Raw genomic sequence first — 25,702 nt, forward strand, 5'->3', positions numbered from 1 at the left:
GCTCTATCCCCAAGTCCCTGGGATCCCCTCCTGCTCTCCATTTTCTTGGTGTTGGAATGGGAAGGGCTGTGGAAGGGGACACTCCCCCGTGTGTCCCCCAGGTGAGTCTCTGGGGGTGCCTCAGCTCCCGGGACACCTGAATTCCAGAGGGAGGAGGGGTTGGGAGAGCCCTGGAAGAAGAGGGGGTCACCAGGAAGGATGAGGGGAGACACTGGTGGGGTCATGGTGTGGGGGGACACCCCAGTGTGGGCAGTGCTGGGGGCAGAGGGGTTACAGGCACTGGGGGGGATTTGGGGCCGAGGCCTCTGGAATGTGCTGGATCCCCAAACTGCTGAGTCAGCGTCTGACTCCAGAGGGGGGGAAGGGACAGGACCCCCTGGGTATGGCTGTGGGGAAACTGGGGACCCCCCAAGCCCGTCTGGGGACCCTGCTCGGGGTGGGAGCCCACGAGGGGATGCAGATAAAGGGGGAGGGGGGTCCTGGCTCAGCTCCGGGGGTCCCACCAAGCTCCTGCAGTGACCGTGGGGAATCCCAGACTGGGGGAGCTGGAATGCTCAGGAATGTTCCAACGCCACGGATGAGAGGGTGAGAAGATTCACATTGTGGTAAAACTTCATTGTAGGGGCAGTTCTGGGGGACCCGCTGTGCAAACTGTAAACTGGGGGGGAGTGGCTCCAGCCCCCCAGGAACAGATCCCAACGCTCAGGACATCTCTGAGGAGCTGACAGGGATGCTCAGGAGCAGATCTGTCCCCAAAATCCAAATCCAGATCTGTCCCCCCTGTCCTGTCTGGAGCCCTGGGTCCAGAGGGAGCCCCTGGAGCTGTTAACGAGGCTGGGGCAGTGCAGCCACCACCCTGCTGGAGCCCCAAATCCTGCAGGAGGGGGCCAGGATCCCTCCAAGGGCAGCTCTATGTTCCAGGATCTCCATGAGGGCACAGGCTGGTGTTCTTGGGCCCCTCCAAGGGCAGCTCCAGAGTCCCCCTGGGGCGTGCCCGTGTTCCATGTCCCTTCCGAGGGCAGCTCCCTGTCCTGGGGTCCCTCCAGGGGCAGCTCCATGTCCCAGGATCCCCCTGGGATCAGCTCCATGTTCCATGTCCCCACGGGGGGCAGCCCCACGTTGCCCCCGGGGGTAACTCCGTGTCCCACGGTCCCCCCGAGGGCAGCCCCAAGTTCCACGCGGGAGCAGCCGCGATCCCTGGGCTCCCTCAGGACGAGTCCCGGTCCAGGCTGCAGCCCAGGGCCTCGATGTCGCTGCTGATGTGGGAGATCATCCGGTCCCACTCGTCCTCCTCCGAGGGCACCGACTGCTCGTCGGAGCTGCTGGCGGCGCCGGTGCCGTTGGAGGCGGAGGCGGCGCCCAGGGAGCGCCGGTAGCGGCCGAAGCTGTCCGTGATGATCCCGCGGCCGTCCTTCACCCCGATGGTCTCCAGGAAGTTCTCGAAGTGCTGGCTGTCCTTCTCCGGGATGAAGGGACGCAGGCCTGGAGCCGGGACACAGCACGGGCACGGCTCGGGGCGGCACGGAGAGCGCCCAGGACAGGTATCCCTGGGGATTCCTCACCTGGATGCCATTCCCGAGCCTTCCAGGAGGGCCCAGGAATCCCTCTGGGAGGGATGGGGACCTCCAGGGCCCCTCATTTGTTCACACCTGAGACCTGCAGCCACCGCTCACTGAGGCCAAAATCTGCCTCAAGCGGGACTTTCTGAGCTCCAAACGATCTAATTCCTCACCCAGCATCTTGCTCGGCTTTGCTGAGCTTATCCTGATAATTTGTCCCATCAGGGACATCTGTCCTGTCTCCTCAGCATCCCCAAGGGCCAGTGGGCCCATGTGAGACACTCTACTCCTGTCCTGTGGGGATTTTAAATTCCTGACTCCTTTTCCTTGGACATCAGAGGCTGGGTGAGAGGCCCCAGGTGCAGTCAGACACTGCGGCTATCCTGGGAAGATTTTGTATTCCTGACCTGTTTTCCTAAGATATGAGAGGCCAGGTTGTTTAAAGTATCCCTGGTCTGGAGGAGGTTTCCTGGCCTGGAGATTTCCAGGTCTGAATTAAATTCCCTGGACCTGGAGGAGGTTTCTAGGTTTAGGAGAGGTTCCCAGGTCTGGATTAGGTTGCCTGGTTCTGGAGGCAGTTCCCAGGTGCTTCATAGCCAGGTGGGAGCAGGGAACAGCTCCAAGGAGAGACTGAAGCTGTAGGATGGGCTGGGCTGGATGGACCAGCTGCCCTCAGAAAGAGCAATCTCCACAGGAGAGAGGGACTGGGATGTTCCTCCTCTCCTGGTGGCACCCCAAGGCCTTCCTGTGCCCCCACCCCTTCACCCCTCAATCCCACCCCTCAGCTCTGGGTTCCTGGCTCCGGAGCCGTTCCAGCACTCACCCAGGAGCAGGAATTTCCTGCTGTCCCCGTAGAGCTGCTTGAGGTTGATGCAGAACTCATGGATGGAGGCCCCATTGCGGTACTCGTGCAGCAGCATGGCGAACTGCTGGATCTCCTGCGAGGACAGCTTCGTGCGGAGCTGCGGGGACACAGCCCTCATGGCACCCTGTGCTCGGGAAGGGGTACTGGGAGGCTTGGGAATGGTGTTGGAAGGGCCAGGAACCCGCTGGGAAAGCTGGGATGAGCTGTGGGGGTCGCTGGGACTGTGACTTGTGGAGTCTTGGGGTATGAGGGGACTTGGACACTGGGAAAGGGAAAGGGGGGGATGCTCCTGTGGGAGAAGGAAAGAGCCCAGAGGAGGCCCCGGAGCGGCCCCAGGGCTGGAGCCCCTCTGCTCTGGAGCCAGGCTGGGACAGCTGGGAATGTTTCCCTGGAGAAGGGAAGGACACAGGGAGAGCTCCGAGCCCCTGGCAGGGCCTAAAGGGGCTCCAGGAGAGCTGCGGAGGGACTGGGGACAAGGCCTGGAGGGACAGGACACAGGGAATGGCTTCCCACTGGAAAAGTGGTGATTCAGATGGGATACAGGGAAAAAATTCTTGGCTGGGAGGGTAGTGAGGGACTGGAATGGATTTCCCACAGAAGCTGCAGCTGCCCCTGGATCCCTGGAAGTGCCCAAGGCCAGGCTGGATGGGGTTTGGAGCAACTTGGGATTGGATCACCCTTACAGCCCCTTTCCTACCCAAACCATTCCATGATCCCTCCATCAGGCCCTCCAAGCCCAGCCTGGCTGGGAAGGAGGAGGATGAGCTGCTCCTCCAGCCCCGTCCCTCACTCCGGGGCCTGATCCCACATCCCACCGTCATCATGTAGTCCTGCAGCAGCTCGGTGGCCGTGGTGCTGAGCTCGCTCTCGCTGGCCGTGGTCACGTGAGGGGACGGGCGCGCCGAGAAGGACGACGGGGACGTGTCTCCGGCCTCCAGGGTGTCTGCAAAGGAACTGACACCGAGCACGGGTGAGTCCTCCGGAGCTCCTTGGGGTGGTGGTGCTGGGATTTTTGGGTGGCTTGTGCAGGGCCAGGAGTTGGGCTCTGATGCTTGGGGTGCCTCCCAACCCAGGATATTTCATGATTCTGGAAGCCCCCAGCTCCTGAGGGCACCCCAGGACTCCCAGGGAACCAAATGCTGCTTTGGTGACAGTGACAATGGAGGCCTGCGTGGGGAATTATCCCTCTGGCTGCTTCCTCACTGGGAATAACACAGGGAAGAACCCCCAGGCGCCGTACCTCGGGCTTAAATGTGCAATTTTCAATAATGTTCATAACTCCTCCACGTTAAACATTCCTGAGTATCCCTCTGTGTTGGCTATTCCAAGAGCATCCCTCCATGCTAACCAATGGTTTGTGTGTTAGGATTTCACCCCACAAACACTGTCAATGTTTCCATTGACCCAGGAGGGAAAAGTTTCCCAAATAACAAGTTTTTGGGGAAAACCCTTCTCCCAGCTCCAGCTGGACCCCAGCCTGTGACCCCGTGCCCTGCTGACACAGGGACTGCTCGCTGTGGATGTGACTCTCCCTGGAATGCTGAGCGCAGAACAATCCAGGCCCAGACAGGATCTGTGCCAACCCTGCTGAGGCCCGGCTGGGCTCAGCTGAGATTCCCGATGTGCCAGCGGATCCGGGTTAATCCCGGCTCCAGGGGCCACGGATCACTCACAAAGTGCTGGCGTCCGCCTCGAAGGGCTCCTTCACATCCACTTTGGTGGAAGAGTCATCTGGAGGGAAAAAATTTGGGAGATGGAATGTGAGAGGCACAAACTCGGTGACTTCCTAAGCCAGAAGAGACACAAAGGAATTCCTGACTTGGCCGGAAGGGGAGAGGCCAGGAATGAGCGGCAGGATGAGAGGAAACGGCCTCAGGTTGTGCCAGGGGAGGTTTAGGTTGGATCTCAGGAAGGTTCCTTCATGGAAACAGTGGTCAGGCATTGAACAGGATGCCCAGGGCAGGGGTCGGTCCCCATCCCTGTGGATGTGGCACTTGGGGACACGGCCAGAGGTGGCCTTGGCCCTGCTGGGGGCTGGGTGGGCTCGGGGGTCTCTGAGGCTGTTCCAACCTCAACCATTCCTGGCTGTGGCTGCGTCTGGCCCTGGAGAGGTGCTGGGTGTGGGGAGCAGCCCGGAGGGCAGCAGGGCGCACGCACCGCTGTGCAGGGACAGGTGCCGCGTCGGCGTCGAGGCGCCGTCGAAAATGGCGCGGTCCAGGAAGTCGATGGTGGACTCGGTGTAAACAATCTGGAAGACTTGGCTGAGCAGGGAGCACAACTCCTCGGCACCCACCTGGGAACGAGCAGGGAGCTATGGCAGATCCCAGAGGGAGATCCCCTCTCCCTTTGGCTCCGTGGGATGGGGGAACAACGAGCTCCATCACCTTCCCGGCATCCCAGCCCTCCTGCCCCCGGCAGCAGGAGCTGGGATGCTCTAGCATCAACCCAGGAGCCCCCCACATTCCATGCCCAGGCTCCTCCATGCAGCTCCCTGGGGTTTCGGCTCATCCCAGAGGGGTGCAGGTGCCCCAGGGAATGTCAGGGCTGGAAATGAGTGGAGTGAAACTCCACCCTCAGTGGAGATCAGAGAGGCTGGGACTGGAATCCCTGGATCCAGACACTGGATGAAACAAATTCCCAGGTCAGCACAGGGGAAACATCCCGATCAGCAAAACCTCATTGTGGGATTGTCCTCACGGATTCTGGGCTGCTGCAGAAGGCTCTGGCCGACAGGGACCAAGGGAAACAGTTCCTGGAGACCCTCTCGTATCCCAGGGTTGGGACAGGGATCAGGAACCCCTCTCCAGGTGCTCCAGCAATGCCCAACCACACCTGGCATCCCTGTATCTGGGCCTGTGTCCCACGAGGTGTGGGAGCGCAGGGAAGGATCCGGACATGCCACAGGACTTGGCCACTGTGGATCCAAGAGCCAGAAACCTCCCAGCAATCCCAGTGACTCTGAGCTCACGCCGAGGCATTCCCAGGGTGTCCATGGAGCGGTGGGAGCCGTACCTTGTTCTCCGTGGCCAGGACCACCAGGCAACAGGACTCCAGGGGACCCCCGGCGCTCTCCGACAGCGAGCCCGACGTCAGCGCCTTGGAGCCCTCGGCACACAGGCTCTGGCTCGGCGAGATCCCGGGATCCTGAGCTGAGGGGAGAGGAGAGGTGAGGGAAAGGCAGGACGGGGAGGGGAGGGGAAGGGGTCCTGTAGGTGAGAAAGAGCCCTGAAGCAGGAGAATGGGATGAAAAGCCTCCAGTCTGGAGCTGCTTTTGACAGCTGTCTGGCTGTTTTCACAGTGCAGAATTCCATCACCAGAACTCCAGCCCCTGAGGCATTCATTCCTTTATTCCACAGCCTGTCCATGGGGTTTGTTATCAGATAAATCCCTGGCTCAGCCCTCCCCAGCTCCCCGTTCCCAAACCATGCAGGTGTGACATGCACAGAGCTGCTCAGGACAGGGAATGAGGTGTCATGGAACCCTCATGGAATGCTTTGGGTTGGAGAGACCTTGAAGACCACCAAGCCCCACTCCCTGCCATGGGCAGGGACATCTCCCACTGTCCCAGGTGGCCCCCAGGGGGACAATCCCAACTCCATGGCCACAACTCACCTGTCTTGAGCACGACCAGGTGTGCAGAGTCATCCCGGATGTAGGACACGGAGGCGATGTCGTGGATGGGCACCCTGAGGATCAGGTCCTCCCCGTCCCTCCACACCAGTTTGATGTTGTAGGCAGAGAGGCTGATGACGGCGTCGTGCTCCGGGGTCAGCTGCCCCGGGAGCTGATGGGCTCTCTGGAACACAGGGATTCACATGGATTTAGCCATGGAATGGTTTGGGTTGGAAGCAGCTTAAGGATTATCCAGGTCCCTACCATGGGCAGCGACACCTTCCACTATCCCAAGGTGTTCCCCATTCAACCTGGCCTGGAACCCTTCAGTGGATGGGGCAGCCACAGCTTCTCTGGGGAATGCATTTGAGTCCCACACCGCCCTCCCAGGGGTGTTTCCCCTTTGGGAACAGCTTTCCCTCCCACCAGGGAAGAGCAGGATGGAGGCCCCAGCCTGAAGGAAGCTCGGTAAGCTAGGATTTCTGCCTGCTGGGAGTCCTGGAGCAGCCGAGTGCTCACCTTGGCATTGTCGATCAAGTGCAGGATCTCTGTGCGGCTGGAGGGGTTCAGGTACCCTGGGATGGAGGTGAGCTGCCCTAAATACTGGGAGAGAAGAGCCAAACCGTTACCACAGCACGGACACGATCCTGGACATGGCAGAATGAGTCATGGAGATGCTCCAAGGAAAACTTGGAAATGGGTGAGAGGTGGGAACGTGGGTGGAAAAAAGAGGCTCCACAGAAACCTCAGAGCCCCTTCCAGTGCCTAAAGGGGCTTCAGGAGAGCTGGAGAGGGACTTTGGAGAAGGGGAATGAGTTCCCAGCGCCAGCTGGGATATTAGGAAGGCATTCCCAATGCTCAGGGCCCTTGTGGATACCTTGACTTCCTTCTCGATGTAGTCGTGGAGCAGCAGGTCGGGCTCCACGCGGTCGGGCAGCGCCACCACCACCGTGTGCAGCGGCCGCCGCTCCGTCACCTTCTCCTGTGCCTTCTTATCCCGGCCCTTCTCCCCCTTCAGGAACACTCGCTTGAACGGAGACACAATTCCAGGCTGGGAGAGGAACACCGGGATCGGGGTGAGAAGGGGAGTTCGGCACCAGAACTGGGGGGTCCAGCAGCCCCAGCCCCTCCTGCCCAGCGACCCTCAAGCCCATCCTGCTGGTTTTGCCCCACAGACGTGCCAGGTTTGGAGCTGTAAATCCATGGCTTTCCACAGAAAACCCTTTTCCTGGCATACAACACAAGAGCTGAATGTTCTCACTACCAAAATACGGTGGTTCTCCCCCAAAGTCACTGTGTTCAACCTTCCAGGTAAGAGAAATACAACTCTTCTATACTACAACATATTCCAGGTGAAGAGCGGGTCCAAAGGCACCCTCCACGGTTTTGTACCTCCCTGAGGATCTGCTACAGGCAGGAATGTTCCAAGGAGACCCCAAATAATGAGAAAATGACCCAGAAAGTGGAAAAATGGGAAATTCCAAACCTGAAGTGCCGGGTTTGGAAAACCACTGGAGCCAACACACAGGCTCCCAGCTGTCCCTCGGCATCGGCACGGGAATGCCACGTGGATCTTGCCAAGCTCCACGCCGGACAAATGACTGGGAACATCCCCAGACTGCTCCAATTCCAGGTTTACCAGGTGGATGTTTGGAGGAGACAGACCCGTGGCTGGATCTAGGAACTCCCTGGACATGTGGCTCCAATGTCCCATTCCCTGCTTCCCACCCCTCAGGACAACCACATCCTGCCTTTCCTGATTCTCATGGGCAAGAGAGAAGAATATGGGATCCAAAGGGGCAGAGAACATGCTTCCAGTGGTGAATTAATTAAATATAAACCAAGGAAAAGCTCCTGGAACACTGGGAATTACCAGCTCACGAGGACATTGAGCACAGCTCAGCCTGGAAAAACATCCCTTGGATCAGGAAGATAAAAATAAAGGGATCTTACAGGACAGAGAGGAGAGGAAGCAGCTCCAGAGCCCTGCCTCAGGAGCAGCAGCGTGGATTTTTGGGAAGGATCCCAACACAGAGCATCCAGGAGGAGGACTCCATGACCCTCGATCAGGATATTCCATAATCCTGCCGAGGGGCTGGGATGCTGGAGAGAAGGAAATCCCGGACACAACAGGTCTGTTTACCAAGAACAGAGGTGTGGAGACTCTCAAACTTGGGGATGTCCCATCTGGAATCTTGCCTGCCGGTGCCTAAGGATCCAGCTCCATAGGAATCCTTCAGGAATCCAAAGCAGAGCAATGCAGGAACGTGCCACTGGGATCGAGGTCGTACCCAGACACTTCCCCCTCCACCAGGTAGGATCCAGATCCACCCCAATCCAGAGAAACCCCCCTTTTCCCCCCTAGGATGCGGCTGCATCTGTAGGGCCGGGATGATCCCCTGGCTGTCCTGGACGAGGAACTGGGGGCTCCAAACCCGAGGTGGAGGCACCTCCGGCTGTGACGCAGCCTGGAACAGCTTCTGCTTTTCGGGGCAGCCCAAACCCCAGCACCCACCTCGTCCTCCATGGAATTCCCACCAGGAGAGCAGGACCGAGCTGTGCCGGGGGAGCCGCGGGGGCCCTGGGGAGCGTTCTCCTTGTTCTGGGGGTGCCGGAACCGAGGCGTTTGGGGCCGGAAGTGCCACGGCCACAGCTTCCTCTGTCCCACGTGACAGATCGAGCTGGGGAGGGAACCAGGGCCGGGGCACGAGCCCATTCCCTGCTCCCATCCCGCCTCCTGCACCCCTAAATCCCTGTGAACGCCCCAAATCCTTCATCCTTCGCCATTACCACACCCAGGAAGGAAATCCCCCATCCCAAGGCACGTTGATCCCTGGTTTCTCTTCCAAGCTCAGAGCTGTTTTGTTCCAACACCTGGCTGGATCCCAGGTGCTGCTCCCAGAGGCTTTTCCAATCTTAATGATCCCATGGCCCATTGAATCCATGGGATGTAAAGCTTCTTCCTGCCCAGAGCAGCTGTGGCTGCCCCTGGATCCCTGGAAGTGTCCAAGGCCAGGCTGGATGGGGCTTGGAGCAGCCTGGGACAGTGGCAGTTCCTCCACCACCCCATTTCCTGATCTCCCAGCAAACACATCTGCCCTGCCCCTGCATCCCACAGCACAGACACTCCAAAATCCACTTTATTCGGCCCCACAAAGAGCAGAGGGGCTCCAGCCCTGGGGCAGCTCCGGGGCCTCCTCTGGGCTCTCTCCAGCAGCTCCAGGTCCTGGTGCTGTTGGCCCCGGGGCTGGGGCAGCTCTGTAGGTGGGGTCTCACCTGAGTGGGCAGAGGGACAGAATTCCCCTTTCCTGCTGCCCACGCTGGCGCTCAGCCCAGGGCACGGGGCTGGATATTCGGGATAACAAAGGAATTTCAAGAAGAATTTCCCCCAAAGATACAACTTCGAGCTCAGCAACTCCATGGCTCAGGAGGGAAATGCCAAAGCAGCTGCTGGAAGAGGCAAAAGGCACCAACCTCAGTTATCCAGGGCATCCCTGAGCTGGAAAAGCTGGGAATTCCATGCTAACAGCTGAATACACAGAGAAATCCCTCAGGGAAACCGTGCAAGCTTTGGCTCACTGGCAGCCGCTGCACGGATTCCAGAGTCAGACCAGAAGGGAAATCATTCCCAGAAAATCCACCCCCACCCACACTTCTGGGCATGCTGGGAGCACCCATCCTCACCTGAGGCTCCCAGGTGTGACACCAAGCGCTCCCAGCCCTGGGCAGGTTCCCATGGCACAGACAGAATTCCGGACGGATCCATCCTGCCTCACAAGACTTGTGGATAATGGCTTTTTACCCCAGGACAGCTCCACAATCCCACTGCGATAGCCACAAGTGAGATCCAGGGAACATGAGCTCCTGGAAGGAATTCCAGGGCTCCAGTTTAAGCCAGTTCAGACTTTACCCAAAGCCAGGCTGGGATTTTCCTCCTCGTCCCAACCAAACCTGCCCTGAAATCCCTTTGGATCAGCACTGAGAGAACTCAATTCCTCCATTTCAGCCCAGAATGCTGCTGGAATGATCCACAGAGTGGGAAAAGCAGGAAGAAGAGTTTTCCCTGCAGCTGGAACAGAGGAGGAAGACAAAGATGGATCTTCCCGTCTCTGTAGCCACATGTATCCAGGTTTAACGGTGATCCACAGGCAGCAGCTCCAAGGGTTAATTACCCACCACAACGATGGAAAACCTGCTCCGAGGAGGCTCCATAAGGCCGTGGATCAGCCCAGGAGATGCCACAGCCACGCCACTCCCCGGTCCCCAGCTCAGCCCCGCTCCAGAGGGACTCGGGGAGCTCCTGATCCATCGGGATCAGGGACACAAGGAACACAAGTGGCATTACCCAGGTGGGATAAGAGGGGTGGGGGGACCAGCCCAACCTGTCCCTGGGGAAGGGAAGGAGGGAATGATCCAGGCTCTTCCCAGTGCCAGGAAATAAAGTGGGATGCCCCAGGTGAGACACACCTGAGCTCAGCCTAAGAACTCCTGGAGCCTTGGGCAGGATCATCCTGTCTCCAGGTGGAAAATTCCTCCCCCAGTGGTGCTGCTGCTCCTGCAGCATCTCCCCGGGTCACCTGATGGCATCATGGGGCTTTCATTCCCAAATCTGACTGTCTGGGAAGCCTGGATGCCAATTCCCCAAAAATCCCACCCAGTTTTACTCATTTTGGGAATGTTTTGCTCAGCTCCAGGCAGAGCTTCAGCAGGAACCTGCTGCCACCTCCCGGGGTCCCTGCGAGGTCAGGGACTCCCAAAATATCCAATTTCTCCCCAAAACTATGGGATCAAATCCATCCTCCCGCTCCAGGCGTGCGGAGCAGCTCCGGCTGAGCCTCTCCCAAAGGACACAGAAATGGGTTGAAAGGAGGGAAATCAGGGCACCACAGGCACGGTTGGAGCAGTCGACCCCGGGAGGCATAATAAAGGCATAAATTAATGGATGTATAAATTAAATTAATTTGCATCAGTAATAATTTAAACAAATTAACAAACTCATAAATTAATCGCTCCATAACTAACAACCCTATCAATTAATAGCCTTCACCAACCCCAGATTCAGAGCGGGAGGTTTATGGGTGGGACGGGTACACCCATAAACCTCTGGGTACACCCCCGGGACGGGGCTGCGGGCACATTCTCCCGGGAAGTGGAGGTCGGGTAACTCCCGGGAACGGGCTCCGGAAAAGCCCCGGGAGGGCTCCCGGCCGGGCTGAGAGACCCTCGGGGGGGCACAGCGCGACCCCCGGCTGTCCCTCTGCCCCCGGACCCCCGCTCTCACCTTCTTGCCCTTCTTGCCCTCCTCCTCCATGGCTCCGGCGGCGGCCCGGGCCCCCCCCGGGGCATCCCGGCCCGGGTGAGCGGCGGGGCCTCAGCGCGCGGCGGCGGCGGCCATGGCCCGCCCGGTTCCCGCTCCAGCCCCGCTTCCCGTTCCCGCTCCCGTTCCCGCTCCCGCTCCCGGCGCCGCCTCAGCGCCCGCGGCTCGGCCCCGCCGCCATCTTGGGCGGCGCCTTCCCGTGACGTCATCGCCCCGCCGCCGGGGGGAGACGAGCGCGGCGCGCCTGCGCCAGACCGCCGGCAGCGCAAGCCACGCCCACCGCTGAAACCACGCCTTCATTTGCATAAGACTGACGATCACGCCCACACGTTGAGACCACGCCCCTTTCCCCGCCTCCGCGGTGATGTCATCTCGGCGGTGACACGCGCCGCCCTCGGGCCACGCCCCCCTCCCTGGCCCCGCCCACCCCGTGCTCTACGCGTCGCGATGACGTCATCAGGAGGTGCGCGCTTTCTCAGCCATGGCGGCCGCAGGAGCAGGTGGGGGCGGCGTGGCGGCCCCGCTGCATCCGCCGCCATCCGCGGCCACCCGCCGCCATCCTCGCGCGGGGCCGCCACCGCGAGCCGCGGGACCACCGATGGCTCCCGGGGCCGCGCGCGGTGCGCCGCGTCCCGCCCGTCGGGCCCCGCCGCGATCGTGAGGGGCCGCGGGGCGAGGTGCGTTCTGGGGAGGGCTCCCGGGGGTGTCCTGGGGTATCACGGGGCTCGAGGCTACCCCGGGAGCCGTTTCCCGCCGCAGGCTCCAGCATGGGGGGGCCTGGCGTGGCCCCTGCCATTCCTGTAGCGCTGCCAGAGCATCCCGGTGTTGTTTGAGGCCTCTCCCGGCGCTTCCCGGGGGCGGTCATAGAAGCCCCGGACATGCCCGGGCTGGGGAGGGAGCTGGGCGGGACATGGCGGGACTGGGGGAGCCCGAAACACCCGGGCGTGGGGCCGGTGACATTCCTGCCCTTTCCCGTTCCAGGCTCCTGCTCCGAGGATCCAGAGGCATTCAGGAAGCCACCAGGAAGAAGGAAGTGGATTCAAGGCACCTGACACCGTTTTTAGCCTAATTTTGATTAATTAAGGCTACCAAGGCCTCGGTCCCTCGTCTCCCGGGGCTGAAATCCCGCGGGAATGCCGTGACCTGGCACATGGAGCTCTGTCGTGGCAGGACTTGTTCATCGACACCGCCTGCCCCGGTGAGGGTCAGCCCCAGCTCTGCCAGTGCTCCTTGGCTGCCCAGGGGGAGTCTCTAGGGCTGGAATGCTGTGGGAATGCTGGGGAGTTTGGCTCCTTGGAGCCCAGGTGGGTGCTGGTGTCACATGGGCTGCGGAGCCACGTTCCTGGGCTGTCCCCGTGTCCCCCAGCAGGGCATTCCTGGGGTGACACCAACCTGCCAGTGCTTCCCGGGGCTTCTGGAGAGCCCGGGATCCACCGTGTCCGGGTGCCCACGGCTCTTCCCGCCGCAGGCTCCAGCATGGGGGGGCCTGGCGTGGCTCCCACCATTCCTGCAGCGCTGCCAGAACATCCCGAGGCCGTTTGAGGCCTCTCCCGGCGCTTCCCGGGGGTGGTTATGGAAACCTCGGACATCCCCAGGCCCAAAGAATATTTGGGGAAAATGGCGGGGGGGGGGGGGGGGGGCGGGACGGGACAGGCGCAGCAGGGTCAGTGACATTCCCTCCCTTCCTAATTCCAGGCTCCCTCCATGCTGATCCAGGAAGCCACCAGGAAGGAGAAAGTGGGTGCAACAGACTTGTCACCGTAATTAATGCAGTTCTGGTTAATTAACACTGCCAAACCCGGCACAAGGTGCGTGCTGGGTGCCACCTGCCAAGGCCTCGACAGCCTGTCCCACCCTTCCCAGGCCAGTGCTGTTATCCCATGGGGATGTATCCAGTGGCCGTGGATGGAAGGCGAACGTGGAGCAGCGTGGCAAATTGCCCGTGGAAGAACAAGGATTCCATGACACCAAAATCAGGGAATTAAACACAAACCCGTAGGTTTTCCATGTTTTGATTCCAGAGGTTTTTTTCTTTTTGTTTTAAGTAAAAAGGGATTAAAATGGGGCTTCACTGGGAGGGGAAGGAGGTGCTCCAGGTGCTGGAGCAGGGACCCACCCTGTGTCCCCAGTGCCACCTGGACTTGCTGTCCCCATGTCCCAGGTTCAGGTGGCCCCTGTGACCCCATCTCCCTGAACCACAGTGTCCCCCAATACCCAGTGTCCCAATATCCATGGGTCCTGGTGTTCCCATGTCCCAGATCCTGATGGTTCCAGTGCCTCTGTGCCCTGCTGTCCCCAAGCCCCAAATGCCCATGAGCCCCAGTGCCCAGGATAACCAGAGTCCCAATGTCCCTGGGTCCTGATGTCCCCGTGACCCTGTGCTTGTGTCCTGTGTCCCCAGTCCCCGGTGTCCGTGTGGCTGATGAGCCGGACAGGCTGCCCAGGGCGCAATTCCCAGCTGGAAGAAGGCGGCTCTGGTGTGCTCCTGCTGGGAGCTGCTGAGGAGCTCCCCCTGTACCAGAACCTATCAAACAGTTCCGTTAGTGGCTCAAATAATTACATTAATGGATCAGTTAATTAGTGGAGCAGATAATTACATTAATGGGTTAAATACATCAGTGGAGTATTGTAGGATAAACTCCCATTACTCTGATTGATCCACGTTGTTGGAACAGCCCTGGGGAGAGAACGAGGCATCCCTGGGACCACCGAGGCGTCCTGGAGCCCAAAATACACAACACGACACTGGGGGGACCGGGGAAGGTGGGGAAGAGGGTAATTAACGGGGTAATTAATTAACGGCACCCCGTCAGGGGAGGCCTTGAGGGGCTGGGGAGGGCCCGGGCAGCGCTGGTTGCCGTAGCAACCACCCCGCCCCCGGGGGCGGAGCTTCGCCGTGACACCACCCGTGTCCTCCAATCAGCGAGCGAGGCGTCTCCATGGTAACAGCGCTTGTCCCGCCCCGAGCGGGCGTGGCCTCGCCTTCGCCCCTGGTTACGGGCGGGGTGTTGCCATGGGAACGGAGCCGGAAGTGTCGCGCGGACTCGGTGTCCCGTGAGCCCCCGCGCGCGGTTCCGGCGGGCCGGGCCGTGCCGGGATCGGGAGCGGGGCCGGGATCGGGGCTGGGCCGGGATGGAGGCCGTGCCCCGCATGCCCATGATCTGGCTCGACCTCAAGGAGGCCGGGGAGTTCGCCTTCAACGCCGCCGTCAAGAAGGTCGGGCCGGGGAAGGGGCGGCGGGGCCTGCGGGGGCCGGGAGGGGCCGGGGAGGGGCGGGGCGGGGCGGGGGGGTTTGGGGGTCTGTGAGGGGCGGGGGGGGAGCGAGAGGGAGAGGTCTGGGCTCCTTTGAGGTGCTCAGAGAAGGGGAAAAAGGCGGTCGGGATGCCTGGGGGGTCCCTGCAGCCGTCGGGAGCCGCAGGTGGGGGGGCTTTGGATCAGGACGGGGGCACGGGGGGCGTGAGACGACGGGACCCCCCTTCCCCGAGCCCACCGAGGGCCGGGGGATTCCGCCTTGTCCCTGCCACCCCCGTGGGGACCTGATTAATCAGTCACTTAATTAACAGCTGTGAACAAGCTCCACCCCTGCCCGGCGCTTCCCGTGCCACGGGATTTATGGATGGGGAGGATTCGGGGGGTCCCGCGGCGTTTGTGTCGGTCCCCTCGCGATTTTGTGGGGGCCGCAGGCGGCCCCTGGGAATGGCCCCACCCTGCCTCACCCTGGGGGCCGGGGGGACCTTCTCCCTGCCCAGAACTCCCTTTTCCAGCCTTAGCCCTTCCCTGATCCCATCCCGTGGGCGTGAAGCTCCTCCTTGGGAGCCACCCCAGCCCGGCCCGGTGTCCTCCCTCCCCATCAGCCTCTCCGAGGGCTGGAGGGGCTCCGGGCCTCTCACGCTCTCCCCTTTTCCAGTTTGTCCTGAAGAACTATGGGGAGAACCCGGAGAACTACAACGAGGAGCTGCGGAAGCTGGAGCTGCTCCGGCAGGTGAGGGGGGACCGCCCGGGGGGCTCTGGGATGGCTCTGCCGACCCCCCCCCAGGCCGGGGGCTGGGCCTTGGCTGCTCCCCTCCCTCTCCTGTGTCCCAAGGAGCAGCCCTTGGATGATCCCAGTGATCGAGGAGCCGTGAGCTGCTGGGTGGGGGGAGCAGGGACAACTCCTGGCGGTGGCCCTCGGGTCCCCAAAGCCCAGGGCGGTCCCAGCAGGCCCAGAGTGGGGGGGTCCAGACACCCCCAGCCCAGCACTGGGATTTGTGCTGAAGCAGGAGGGCAGGAAACCTTCCCAGGTGCTCCTGCTGTTCCCTCCTCTCCCAGTGTGCCCCAGGACACCCAAATCCCTGTGGTTCTCCCACCCCTGGGAGCTGTGCCAGGAGTGCAGAGCCTCCTTTTCCCACTCTGAATCCATAACGTGGCTCCCTCAGCCTCGTTTTTGGGAGAACTCTCCTGCTCCCGAGGTGTTCCCGGAGGCCTCGCCTCATCCCAAGCAGCCTCATGGTGCTGTTCCTGCCTGGAACGTGTCCCCAGAGCCTCTCCCTGTTCCTGTCCTGTTCCCAGAGCGCCGTCAGCGTTCCCAGGGACTTCGAGGGCTGCAGCACCTTGCGCAAGTACCTGGGGCAGCTGCACTTCCTGCAGAGCCGCATCCCCATGGGCAACGGGCAGGACGCCGCCGTTCCCGTCACCTGGTGAGGGGCTGGGGGCACGGGGATGGGGGCTGAGCCTGGCAGGACGTGGCCGTGCCCATTCCCTGGAGAGGGGCTGCTCCAGGAACCCCCTGGGGAACGGGGTCCTGTCCTGGGTGGCCCAGGGGGGGTCCCAGGAAGCCCCTGGGGGATGACAGTGTCCTGCCCGGGGTGGGACAGGGGTGGCCCAGCAACCTCCTGGAGAATGGGGTCCTGCACAGGGTGGGACAGGGGGATCCCAGGGAACCTTTGGGGAATGGGGTCCTGCACAGAGGGGTCCTGGGGACCCTTGGGGAATGGGGTTCCCTATAAATCCTCCTCCTGGAAGAATCCCTGGTTGCTCCCTGTCCTGTGCCCCTTTTCCCCCAGGACTGAGATCTTCTCGGGCAAGGCAGTGACACATGAGGACATCAAGTACGAGCAGGCCTGTGTCCTCTACAACCTGGGTGAGCGCCTGGCTTCCCACAGGTTTGGGCCTCCCTGGTCCAAGCCCCCATTCCTGGGGGTGTCAGGGTGTCCCTGCCCCACTGAGCCCCGGCCTGTCCCCACAGGAGCTCTGCATTCCATGCTGGGAGCCATGGACAAGCGAGTGTCTGAGGAGGTAACGACCCGGCAGCCCTCAGGGCCAGCTCTGTCCCTCCTGGGTGTGACAGGGCAGGGACTGTCCTGTGCTGGGCACTGTCAGGAACTGGAATCGGGACAGGTTTGGGGTCTCCAGGGACAGGACACTGAGGGGCTGGAGTGTGTCTGGAGATGGCAGCGGAGCTAGGAAGGGGTGCAGCACCAGGAGGGACTGAGGGATGAGGAGACTCAGGGGCAACCTTGGAGACAGGAGAGGGCAGCTGGGGCAGGGGTCAGGCTCTGCTCCCAGGGAACAGGGACAGGAGGAGAGGGAACGGCCTCAGGCTGGGCCAGGGGAGGCTCAGGTTGGATATTGGGAACATTCCTTCCCCAGAAGGGCTGTCTGGCCCTGGCACAGCTGCCCAGGGCAGGGGTGGAGTCCCCATTGCTGGAGGGATGTAACATCCATGTGAATGTGGCACTTGGGGACATGGTCAGGGATGGCCTTGGCGGTGCTGGGGGCTGGGTGGACTCCGTGATCTGGGAAGTCTTTTCCAAGCCCAACAGTTCCATCCTCTCAGGGCATGAAAGTTTCCTGCACCCACTTCCAGTGCGCCGCGGGCGCCTTCACCTACCTGCGAGATCACTTCCCACATTCCTACAGCGTGGACATGAGCCACCAGATCCTCAGCCTCAACATCAACCTCATGCTGGTAGGCACTGGGGGCACTGGTGGTACTGGGACACCTCAGGTGTGTCCGTAGGGTTGGTGTTCCCTGAGGATCCCAGGAGATGGGACCCCAGTGTCCCCCGAGGGGCTCTCTCCCAGGGGGGGAAGGAGGTTTTGGGATGCACTGGGGGATCGAGGAAGGCTCAGTGCCCTTCCTCAGGGCTGGGATTCCCTGTGCAACATCCACCCTGGGAAAGGGGCTGGAGCCAGTGGAACTGGGACACTGAACATTCCCCTCTTGTCTCTGGCAGGGCCAGGCACAGGAGTGTCTCCTGGAGAAGTCCATGCTGGACAACAGGAAGAGCTTCCTCGTGGCCCGGATCAGTGCCCAGGTGAGCTCCAGGAGCTGCTCCCAGCACGGCCCTGCTCCCGCTGCTCCGAGATCAGGAGCTGGAGAGGGACTTGGGGCAAGGGCCTGGAGTGACAGGACACAGGGAATGGCTTCCCACTGCCAGAGGGGAGATGTGGGGGGAGTATTGGGAAGTCCTGGCTCTGAGGTGGGTGAGGGACTGGAATGGATTTCCCAGAGCAGCTGTGGCTGCCCCTGGACCCCTGGCAGTGTCCAAGGCCAGGCTTGGAGCAGCCTGGACTGGTGACAGGTGTCGCAGCGATGTCACCAGTCCCTGGCTCTGGTCCCAAACGCATCCCTGAGTTCCCCCAGCCATTTCTCTGGGTGATCCGAGTCCTGGGGCCGGTGCTGGTGATTCCCCCTTCCGTGCCCTGCTCTGGCCCCCCTGGGATCCGGCATTCCCGGGTTCTCCCCTGTCCCTCTCCACAGGTGGTGGATTACTACAAGGAGGCCTGCCGGGCGCTGGAGAACTCAGAGACGGCCTCGCTGCTGGGCAAGATCCAGAAGGATTGGAAGAAACTGGTTCAAATGAAGATCTATTATTTTGCTGCTGTGGCCCACGTGAGTGGGGGGAACTGGGGCTGGGGGGGCTCTCCCTGTGCTCCCATCCCACCTCGGGATGCTCCTGCCAGCTTTGGAGCAGCTCTGGCCACTCCCTGGGTTTTTCCTCCTCCTCTCAAAGCTCTCCCTGGAGTTACAGAGCTCTGATCCCAGTTTTTTTCCAGCTGCACATGGGGAAACAGGCCGAGGAGCAGCAGAAGTTTGGGGAAAGGGTAAGTGGGGCCGTTTCATCCACTCCAGCCGTGGTCCTGGGAAGGGGGTCGGGTCCTGGAAGAGGCTGCGTATCCACAGCCATGTCCTGTGTGCTGCCAGGGCCTGGGTGCTCTGGGAAAGCTGTGGGCAGCTCTGGTGTCCCTGTTCAGAGCCAGGACAGTGCCTCCCGTGCTGACCCCAATTCCCGCTCTCCCGCAGGTCATCTACTTCCAGAGCGCTCTGGATAAGCTCAACGAGGCCATCAAGCTGGCAAAGGTGTGTTCCTGCTGTCTGGGACTGCAGGCTTCCTACTTCCCAGCTGGGCCCTGGGCTGCCAGGCTGGCAGGAGGGGGACTGGGACTGGTCTAGGAGGCTCAGCTGCCTCCAGGCCTCTCCGCTCGTGGCAGGAGCGCTCGGACAGCGATTCCCACTCTCAATTCCACAGGGGCAGCCTGAAACCGTGCAGGAAGCTCTGAGGTTCACCATGGATGTCATCGGTGGGAAGTGAGTCTGTGGGGTGCCCTAGGGTGTATCCATCCTTTTCCAGGGGTCGGGAATGTTGGTGCACAGGGAGCCTGGGGAGCGTTCCCACTGTCCTGACATGCAGAGCCCAGCACTGCCCCAGGCCCTGGGGACGGATGGCTGCTGTGGGAATTGCTGCATCAATCCCAGGAGGCCCAGGGGGCTGAACCCATTGGGAGCAAGCTCAGGGGGCCAGGAATGCCCCCCGCTCCTTCTCTTCCAGCATCACTTCCCATTTCCAGGTACAATTCAGCCAAAAAGGACAATGACTTCATCTACCACGAGGCTGTGCCTGCGCTGGACACTCTGCAGTCCATCAAAGGTCAGGGGGCTTTGGGACTCCTGGGGACAGGGATCGGCTGGGATGGAGTGGGAGGATCCGTTCGGGAGCGATCCCAGCCCGGGGTGTGTCCCGCAGGTGCCCCCCTGGTGAAGGCTCTGCCCGTCAACCCCACGGACCCCGCGGTCACCGGCCCTGACATCTTCGCCAAGCTGGTGCCCATGGCTGCCCACGAGGCCTCGTCCCTGTACAGGTGTGTCCGGGCTCCGGCCAGAGCACACGGGATGGGGTGGGATGGGATGGAATGGGGGTCTGGAGCCTGGTGGGGATTTCCTGCACTCACAGAATGTTCTGTCCTGTCCTGTCCCAGCGAGGAAAAGGCCAAACTGCTGCGGGATGTGATGGCCAAGATTGAAGCCAAGAACGAAGTGCTGGAGTACGTGAGGGGCCCGGCCCTTCCGCCCCACGGGGTCCCGGTGCTCCCGAGCCTCTGCGAGGGGGGACACTGCCAACCCCTTAGGGGCCCCTCTGTGTCCCACAGTCAGTTCATGGACTCCATGCAGCTGGACCCCGAGACCGTGGACAACCTGGACATGTACAACCACATCCCGCCCGTGCTGATGGAGAAATGCGCCGCGCTCAGCGTGCGCCCGGACACCGTCCGCAACCTCGTCCAGTCCATGCAGGGTGAGGGCTCCGGGACCCCGGGGCTGGCACTGCTCCCTGCCTGGGGCTGGCACTGCTCCCTGCCTGGGGCTGGGGGTTCTGAGGGTGGCACTGCTCCCTGCCCAGGCTGTTGGGAATGTTCTCACCGATGGCTGGTTCTGTGCTGGCATAAATTCCTGAATCCCAAAGCATTTTCCCTGTTGGACGGGAGGAGGGATGACCCCAAGGGGATGGGTGCCCACGAGCCCAGCATGCCAACACCTGGGCTGCCGTGTCCCTGCCTCTGGCTGCCGGGTTTATTCCTGGAGCCGCTGTGTCCACGCCTGGCCCAACCCCCACCAGCCCCCCCCCCGCCGTGTCCCCCCAGTGCTCTCTGGGGTCTTCACCGACGTGGAGGCGTCGCTGAAGGAGATCCGGGACCTGCTGGAGGAGGACGAGGCGCAGGAGCGGAAGCTGCAGGAGCTGCTGGGGAGGGTCCCGCCGGCGCCGGGGTCCCCCCCGGGGCTGGCCGAGGTGAGCAAGGAGTGCTCCAAGTACCTGGAGCTGCACGAGAAGGCGAGTTTCACCAACACCGAGCTGCACCGTGCCATGAACCTGCACCTGGGCAACCTGCGCTTGCTCGGCGGCCCCCTGGAGCAGGTCCGGGCCGCGCTGCCCACCCCCACCCTCTCCGAAGGTGAGTCCTGGCCTGGGGGGCTGGACGAGGCAGGGCTGTCCCCCTTGTGTCCCCGCAGAGGAGTGGCAGTGCCCCTAGGCTGGGGAGGAAGGGCTGCCCTCCCTGTGCCCCCCTCGGTCCCCGTGTGTCACCTGGCACTGGCACCGTCCGTGTGAGGGGGGTGGGGGCTGGTCCCCCGGGAACGTGCAGAGTGGGTCCTGTTCGGGGACAAAGGGGACAGAGAGTGTCCCCGCCAAGGCCTGGCTGCGCAGATCCCACCCCGCGGGTTCCCTGCGGTTCCTCGGGATCCGGCCCCGCCCCTGACCCCGCCCCACCTCCAGACGACAAACAGGTGCTGCAGAACCTGAAGCGGATCCTGGCCAAGGTGCAGGAGATGCGGGACCAGAGGCTGTCCCTGGAGCAGCAGCTGCGGGAGATGATCCAGAAGGACGACATCACCACCTCGCTGGTCACCACCGACCGCTCCGAGATGAAGGTGGGCTTGGGACACCCCCTGTGTCCCACTCAGGGACCGCTCTGTCCCAGGGCCCTGCAGACCCTCCCGTGTCCCCTCCCGTGTCCCGGCAGAAGCTCTTCGAGGAGCAGCTGAAGAAGTACGACCAGCTCAAGGTGTACCTGGAGCAGAACTTGGCTGCCCAGGAGAACGTGCTCAAGGCCCTGACTGACGCCAATGTCAAATACGCGGCCGTGCGCAAGGCCCTGGCCGAGGTGGAGCACAAGTGAGTGGGGAGGAGGGGTCCTGCTGCCCCGGGGGGGTCTCAGTGCCCAGGAACAGCCCTCACCCTGGGACAGGTGTGGGGCCACTGCCAGCTTCTCCTGTCCCACTGCACTGCCAGGGCCGTGGTGGCTTTGTCCTGTCCCTGTGCCCAATCCCAGCGGGAACTGGAGGGTTCCTCAGGTGCCTGGAGCCAGTGCCCGCCTTTACGCTGGCACTGCATCCCGCTGAGCCCCTCCGTGCCCCCCTCCCAGGTGGAACACAACCGTGCAGACCCTGGTGGCCTCCTACGAGGCCTATGAGGACCTGATGAAGAAGTCCCAGGAGGGGAAGGATTTCTACACGGACCTGGAGGGGAAGGCGGCCAAGCTACTGGAGCGGGCGCGGGCCGCGTGCCAGGCCAGCGAGGCGCACCGGCAGCAGCTGCTGGAGAGGTGGGTGGGCACAGACCCGGGCTGGGGGGCCAGTGAGACCCCCGGGGGGTGAGAGGGGCCTGTGGGAGCTGTGGCCGGTGGCCTGGGGGGCTCCTGGAGCCCATGGGGCAGTGGTAGGGCAGCACCCGGCCCCACACTGAGCCCCCCTGCCCCCTCAGGGAGCTGAAGAAGCAGCCGCCCCCCCGGCCCACGGCCCCCAAGCCCCCCCTGCAGAAGAAGCCACTGGAGCTGGAGGCCGGGGGCCCCGAGGCCGCCGAATTGGGCTCCCTGGTGCTGTCGGAGCTGCCGGAGGAGCTGCGGAGCCTTCCCCCGGAGCTGCTGCCTGGGCCCCTGGCCCAGCCGCCCCCCCCAGCGCTGGCCGCCCTGGCCGGGGGGCTGCGGGCCCCTGAGCCCTACATGCTGCCCGGGGGCGTGGCCAGCGCCCCACTGCCCCCCCTGGCCCCCACGCCCCCCTTCCCGGGGCACTACCGCCTGCCCGGGCCCCCCGCCGTCCCCAGCCCCTTTCCTCCCACCGGGGGCGTCCCCGGGCAGCTCCTGCAGCCCTCGGCCCCGGCCGGGCCCGCCCCCAGCTCGGCCGCCCCTCAGCTCTTCCCGGCCGCGCCCCTGATCCGCGCCCCGGGACAGCCGGGCTTTGGGGGGGGCCCCCACGTGCTGCCCCCGCACTCGTCCCCCCAGCACGGGCCCCTGCCCGCCCCCGCCTACGGCCTGGGCCAGCCCGGGGCAGCCCCCGGCCCGCTCCGGCCCCCCGTGCCCGGGGCAGCCCCCGTGGGTGCCCAGCCGGGGGTGGGTGGCCCCGAGCCCCCGGGCACGCGCCCGGCCACCACCACGGTGGACAGCGTCCAGGCCCCCATCTCCAGCTGCTCCGTGCCCCCCCGGGGACCCCCGGGCCCCTTCCTGCCCCCCCAGCGCCCGGGGGGCCCCGCGGCCCCCTTCCCCTACACTGCGGGGGGGGTTCAGCCCTTCGGGGCACCGGCTCAGGCCCCTTTTCCCCAGGCACAGCCCCCGCCCGCCTTTGCCCAGGGCCACCAGCACTTCCCCCCAGGTCCCTTCATGCCCCCGGGCCGAGCCCAGGCCCCTCTGCCCTTCCAGCAACCCCCCCGCGTCCCCCTGGCCCCCCCGGCCCAGTTCCCCCAGCAGCCCTTCACCGGTCCCGGGGGGCAGCTGCCCCCCCCGGCCCCGGGGCAGGCCCCGCTGCCCCCCCAGCTCTACCAGCTCCCCGGGCAGGACCAGCTGCCCCCCACGGGCCTCGCCCCGCACCCGGGGGCCGTGCCCTTCCCCAGGACCCCTGCCCAGAACGGCCCCCCGGCCCTGGGGGGGCTCCAGCCGGTGCCCCCCGGGTCCCCCGCGCTGCCCTTCTGCCCCAGCCCGGCCCCCCCCAGCGCTCAGCTGCCCCCCGGGACCATGGCCCTGGGCCCCCCCGCGCCCGCCCCGCCCAGCCAGGCCCCCTCTCCCGGCCCTGTGCCGGGCCCCGTGGTGGTCCAGGGCCCGCTGGTCCCGTCCCCGGCCCCGTCCCCAGCCCTGCCCATGCAGCCCCCGGCGCCGCGCCCCCCTCCCGCGCTGCCCCCGCCGGGCGCCGGGGACTCGCCGTTCCCTCGGCAGAGCCCCTGCCCCGCCGACCTGCTGTCGTCCAGCCCCGAGAGCCAGCCCGGCGGCTCGGCCGCGCCCGGGGGGCTGCTGCAGCCCACTAAGGCGGGGCTGCAGGAGGGGCAGCGGCCCCGGGCCGTGCAGCTCATCGAGGCCGACCCGTACGCGGAGCCCGAGCGCGTCCGGCGGCTGCTGGCGGAGCTGGAGCAGTTCCGCGCCCTGGCCGAGCGGCTGGAGCGGCCCGCGCCCGGCGGCGGCTCCGAGCTGGACGCGCTCTGGAAGGAGCTGCAGGAGGCCCAGGAGCGCGACGCCCGGCAGCGCTCCATCGCCATCGCCCGCTGCTACTCCATGAAGAACCGGCACCAGGACATCATGCCCTACGACCGCAACCGCGTCGTGCTGCGCTCGGGCAAGGACGACTACATCAACGCCAGCCGCGTGGAGGACCTGTCCCCGTACTGCCCCGCCCTCATCGCCACCCAGGCCCCTCTGCTCGGCACCGCCGCCGACTTCTGGCTCATGATCTACGAGCAGAAGGTGTCCGTGGTTGTCATGCTTGTGTCCGAGCAGGAGCTGGACAAGGTGCGTCCTGTCCTGGGTGCAGGGACGGCCGGGCGGGGCCCCGGGGTTCGGACACCCTACCCGGTGCCCGTGGCCGGGTGTCAGCAGGCCCTGTGGGTCCCGAGGGGTCCCCGGGGTGTGCTGACGGGCCGTCCCGTGGCAGAAGGTGCTCCGGTACTTCCCGTCGGAGCGGGGCCAGCCCGTGGCGCAGGGCCCCCTGACCCTGGTGCTCACCAGCCTGCGCGTGACCCCCACGCACGTGGAGCGGATGCTGACGCTGCAGTACCGCGACCAGAGCCTCAAACGCACCGTGGCCCACCTCCAGTTCACCTCCTGGCCTGAGCTGTACGCGGAGGGGCGAAGGGAGGGGGCTTGGGGAGTCCCGCTGCGGTGGGGGAGGGTGGGGGGCCCTGGGAGCCCCGATCGGGGGCAGGTCCGGGACCACAGCTCTGGAGTGGGGGAGGGTGTTTGGGCAGCCTCCGAGGGGGGCTGAGTGCAGAGAGCCCCCGAGCCAGTGTGTGCTCCGCACCCCCAGGGGCCTGCCCGACAGCAAGGGGAGCCTCCTGCGCTTCATCCAGGAGGTGCACGGCCATTACCTGCACCAGCGCCCGCTGCACACCCCCGTCGTGGTGCACTGCAGGTGAGCGGGGCCGGGAGCTCCTGAGGGGGGGGAGAAGGGCTCCCCTCTCATCTCCCGGGGCTGTCACGGCTCGGGGGTCTCTCCGCAGCTCCGGCGTGGGCCGCACCGGCGCCTTCTGCCTGCTCTACGCCGCCGTGCAGGAGGTGGAGGCTGGGAACGGCATCCCGGACCTGGCGCAGCTGGTGAGGCGGATGCGGCAGCAGCGCAAGCACATGCTACAGGAGAAGGTACTGCGGGGCTGCACCCCCGGGCGTGGGGCAGGGGCTGCACCCCCGGGCGTGGGGCAGGGGCTGCACCCCCGGGCGTGGGGCAGGGGCTGCGCTCTCGGCTCTCACCGTGTCCCTTCCCTGCAGCTGCACCTCAAGTTCTGCTTCGAGGCCGTCTTGCTCCACGCCGAGCAGGTGCTGCTGCGCCACGGCGTGGGCGGCCCCGCCCTGGCCAAGCCCCCCAACAGCACCTCCCCCAAGGTGGGTGTAGGAGGGTGTCGGGGGCTTTTGGGGAGCTCTGCCATTCCCAGGGCTCACGGGGCCGCTCTCCCCCCCCAGCTCTACCTCCAGCAGGACCCGCAGGACCTGGTGCTGGGGGGGGATGTGCCCATCAGCTCCATCCAGGCCACCATCGCCAAGCTCAGCATCAAACCGGGGGGGCCCAGCACGGAGCCCGGGGAGGGCTGGGGGGTGGATCCTGCCCCCGCTCCAGACTCTGTGGATGCTGAGGTGCCGCTGGTGATTCCTGATGGCGTCGTGGACGGTGTTGGTGCCCCTGGCCCCGAGCCCCCCGCCCTGAGGCCGCCCCTCCCCGAGCCACCGGGTGACACTGAGAACAGCAACCACGTGGGGGGGGAGAGCCCCGAGGGGCCGGGGGGGCCGCCAGAGCCCCCCGCTGCCCCCCCAGCCTCCTCCTCCTCCTCACTGGAGCTCTTGGCCTCGCTGACGCCCGAGGCCTTCAGCCTGGACGCGTCTCTCAAGGGCAAACAGCGCATGAACAAGCAGAACTTCCTGCAGGCGCAGCCGGGCGAGGGGCTCCGGGGGCCCCGGCCCAGCGACGACCCCCTCAGCATGCTCGACCCCCTCTGGACCCTCAACAAGGCGTGAGGGGGGCGGGGGCCCCCCGGCCCCCAGCCCCACTTTGTTTGACTCCAGGTAGAACTGACTTTTTCAGCTATTTGCTACTAAAATAAAGCGAGTTTATCTGCAGGGCCGGGC

The 25,702-nt window shown here is 64.0% G+C and overlaps 2 protein-coding genes and 2 non-coding genes across 6 annotated transcripts; 3 read left to right on the forward strand and 1 right to left on the reverse strand.

Annotated features, from left to right (window-relative positions):
* Positions 1–594: 594 nt before the first annotated feature.
* On the reverse strand, positions 595–11,443 carry CCM2 (CCM2 scaffold protein). Of its 2 annotated transcripts, none has more exons than XM_048302211.1 (10): positions 11,318–11,443; positions 6,914–7,087; positions 6,556–6,639; positions 6,037–6,220; positions 5,437–5,573; positions 4,582–4,717; positions 4,098–4,155; positions 3,240–3,378; positions 2,383–2,521; positions 595–1,482 (listed from the first exon to the last, which is right to left on the reverse strand). In XM_048302211.1, the coding sequence occupies exons 1-10, from the start codon at positions 11,345–11,347 to the stop codon at positions 1,208–1,210; spliced, it is 1,356 nt and encodes a 451-aa protein (XP_048158168.1). In that variant the 5' UTR covers positions 11,348–11,443; the 3' UTR covers positions 595–1,207. The 2 variants fall into 2 exon arrangements, with proteins under 2 accessions (XP_048158168.1, XP_048158088.1); XM_048302131.1 differs by lacking the exon at positions 11,318–11,443 and adding an exon at positions 8,552–9,249.
* On the forward strand, positions 7,108–25,693 carry PTPN23 (protein tyrosine phosphatase non-receptor type 23). Of its 2 annotated transcripts, XM_048296966.1 has the most exons (27): positions 7,108–7,112; positions 7,395–7,400; positions 14,445–14,569; positions 15,261–15,335; positions 15,902–16,029; positions 16,396–16,472; positions 16,578–16,627; positions 17,169–17,300; positions 17,569–17,649; positions 18,096–18,227; positions 18,392–18,439; positions 18,639–18,695; positions 18,865–18,923; positions 19,184–19,263; positions 19,360–19,474; positions 19,592–19,657; positions 19,763–19,908; positions 20,255–20,563; positions 20,884–21,038; positions 21,131–21,282; positions 21,533–21,712; positions 21,871–23,878; positions 24,021–24,202; positions 24,393–24,497; positions 24,586–24,724; positions 24,851–24,964; positions 25,043–25,693. In XM_048296966.1, the coding sequence occupies exons 3-27, from the start codon at positions 14,486–14,488 to the stop codon at positions 25,589–25,591; spliced, it is 5,223 nt and encodes a 1,740-aa protein (XP_048152923.1). In that variant the 5' UTR covers positions 7,108–7,112; positions 7,395–7,400; positions 14,445–14,485; the 3' UTR covers positions 25,592–25,693. The 2 variants fall into 2 exon arrangements, with proteins under 2 accessions (XP_048152923.1, XP_048152828.1); XM_048296871.1 differs by lacking the exons at positions 7,108–7,112; positions 7,395–7,400 and having other exon boundaries at positions 14,401–14,569.
* Positions 12,107–12,235, forward strand: LOC125335639. The gene has a single exon (XR_007207508.1). It is a non-coding gene; the product is annotated as a small nucleolar RNA SNORA9 (small nucleolar RNA).
* LOC125335634 lies at positions 12,816–12,944 on the forward strand. Its single transcript, XR_007207507.1, has one exon. It is a non-coding gene; the product is annotated as a small nucleolar RNA SNORA9 (small nucleolar RNA).
* Positions 25,694–25,702: the final 9 nt, after the last annotated feature.

Source organism: Corvus hawaiiensis, chromosome 1 (assembly GCF_020740725.1).
Source record: "Corvus hawaiiensis isolate bCorHaw1 chromosome 1, bCorHaw1.pri.cur, whole genome shotgun sequence".
Lineage (NCBI taxonomy): Eukaryota > Metazoa > Chordata > Aves > Passeriformes > Corvidae > Corvus > Corvus hawaiiensis.

Coding starts and splice junctions, on each gene's coding strand:
- CCM2 (XM_048302131.1), bottom strand. CDS start 8,752: ATGGGCTCGTGCCCCGGCCCTGGTTCCCTCCCCAGCTCGATCTGTCAC. Junction 7,088..8,551: donor GGAATTCCATGGAGGACGAG/GTGGGTGCTGGG, acceptor TTCCTCTCCCAG/CCTGGAATTGTGTCTCCGTT. Junction 3,379..4,097: donor GAGGCGGACGCCAGCACTTT/GTGAGTGATCCG, acceptor GCTCGGTGTCAG/TTCCTTTGCAGACACCCTGG.
- PTPN23 (XM_048296966.1), top strand. CDS start 14,486: ATGGAGGCCGTGCCCCGCATGCCCATGATCTGGCTCGACCTCAAGGAG. Junction 19,909..20,254: donor CCTCGTCCAGTCCATGCAGG/GTGAGGGCTCCG, acceptor GTGTCCCCCCAG/TGCTCTCTGGGGTCTTCACC. Junction 24,725..24,850: donor AGCACATGCTACAGGAGAAG/GTACTGCGGGGC, acceptor CCTTCCCTGCAG/CTGCACCTCAAGTTCTGCTT.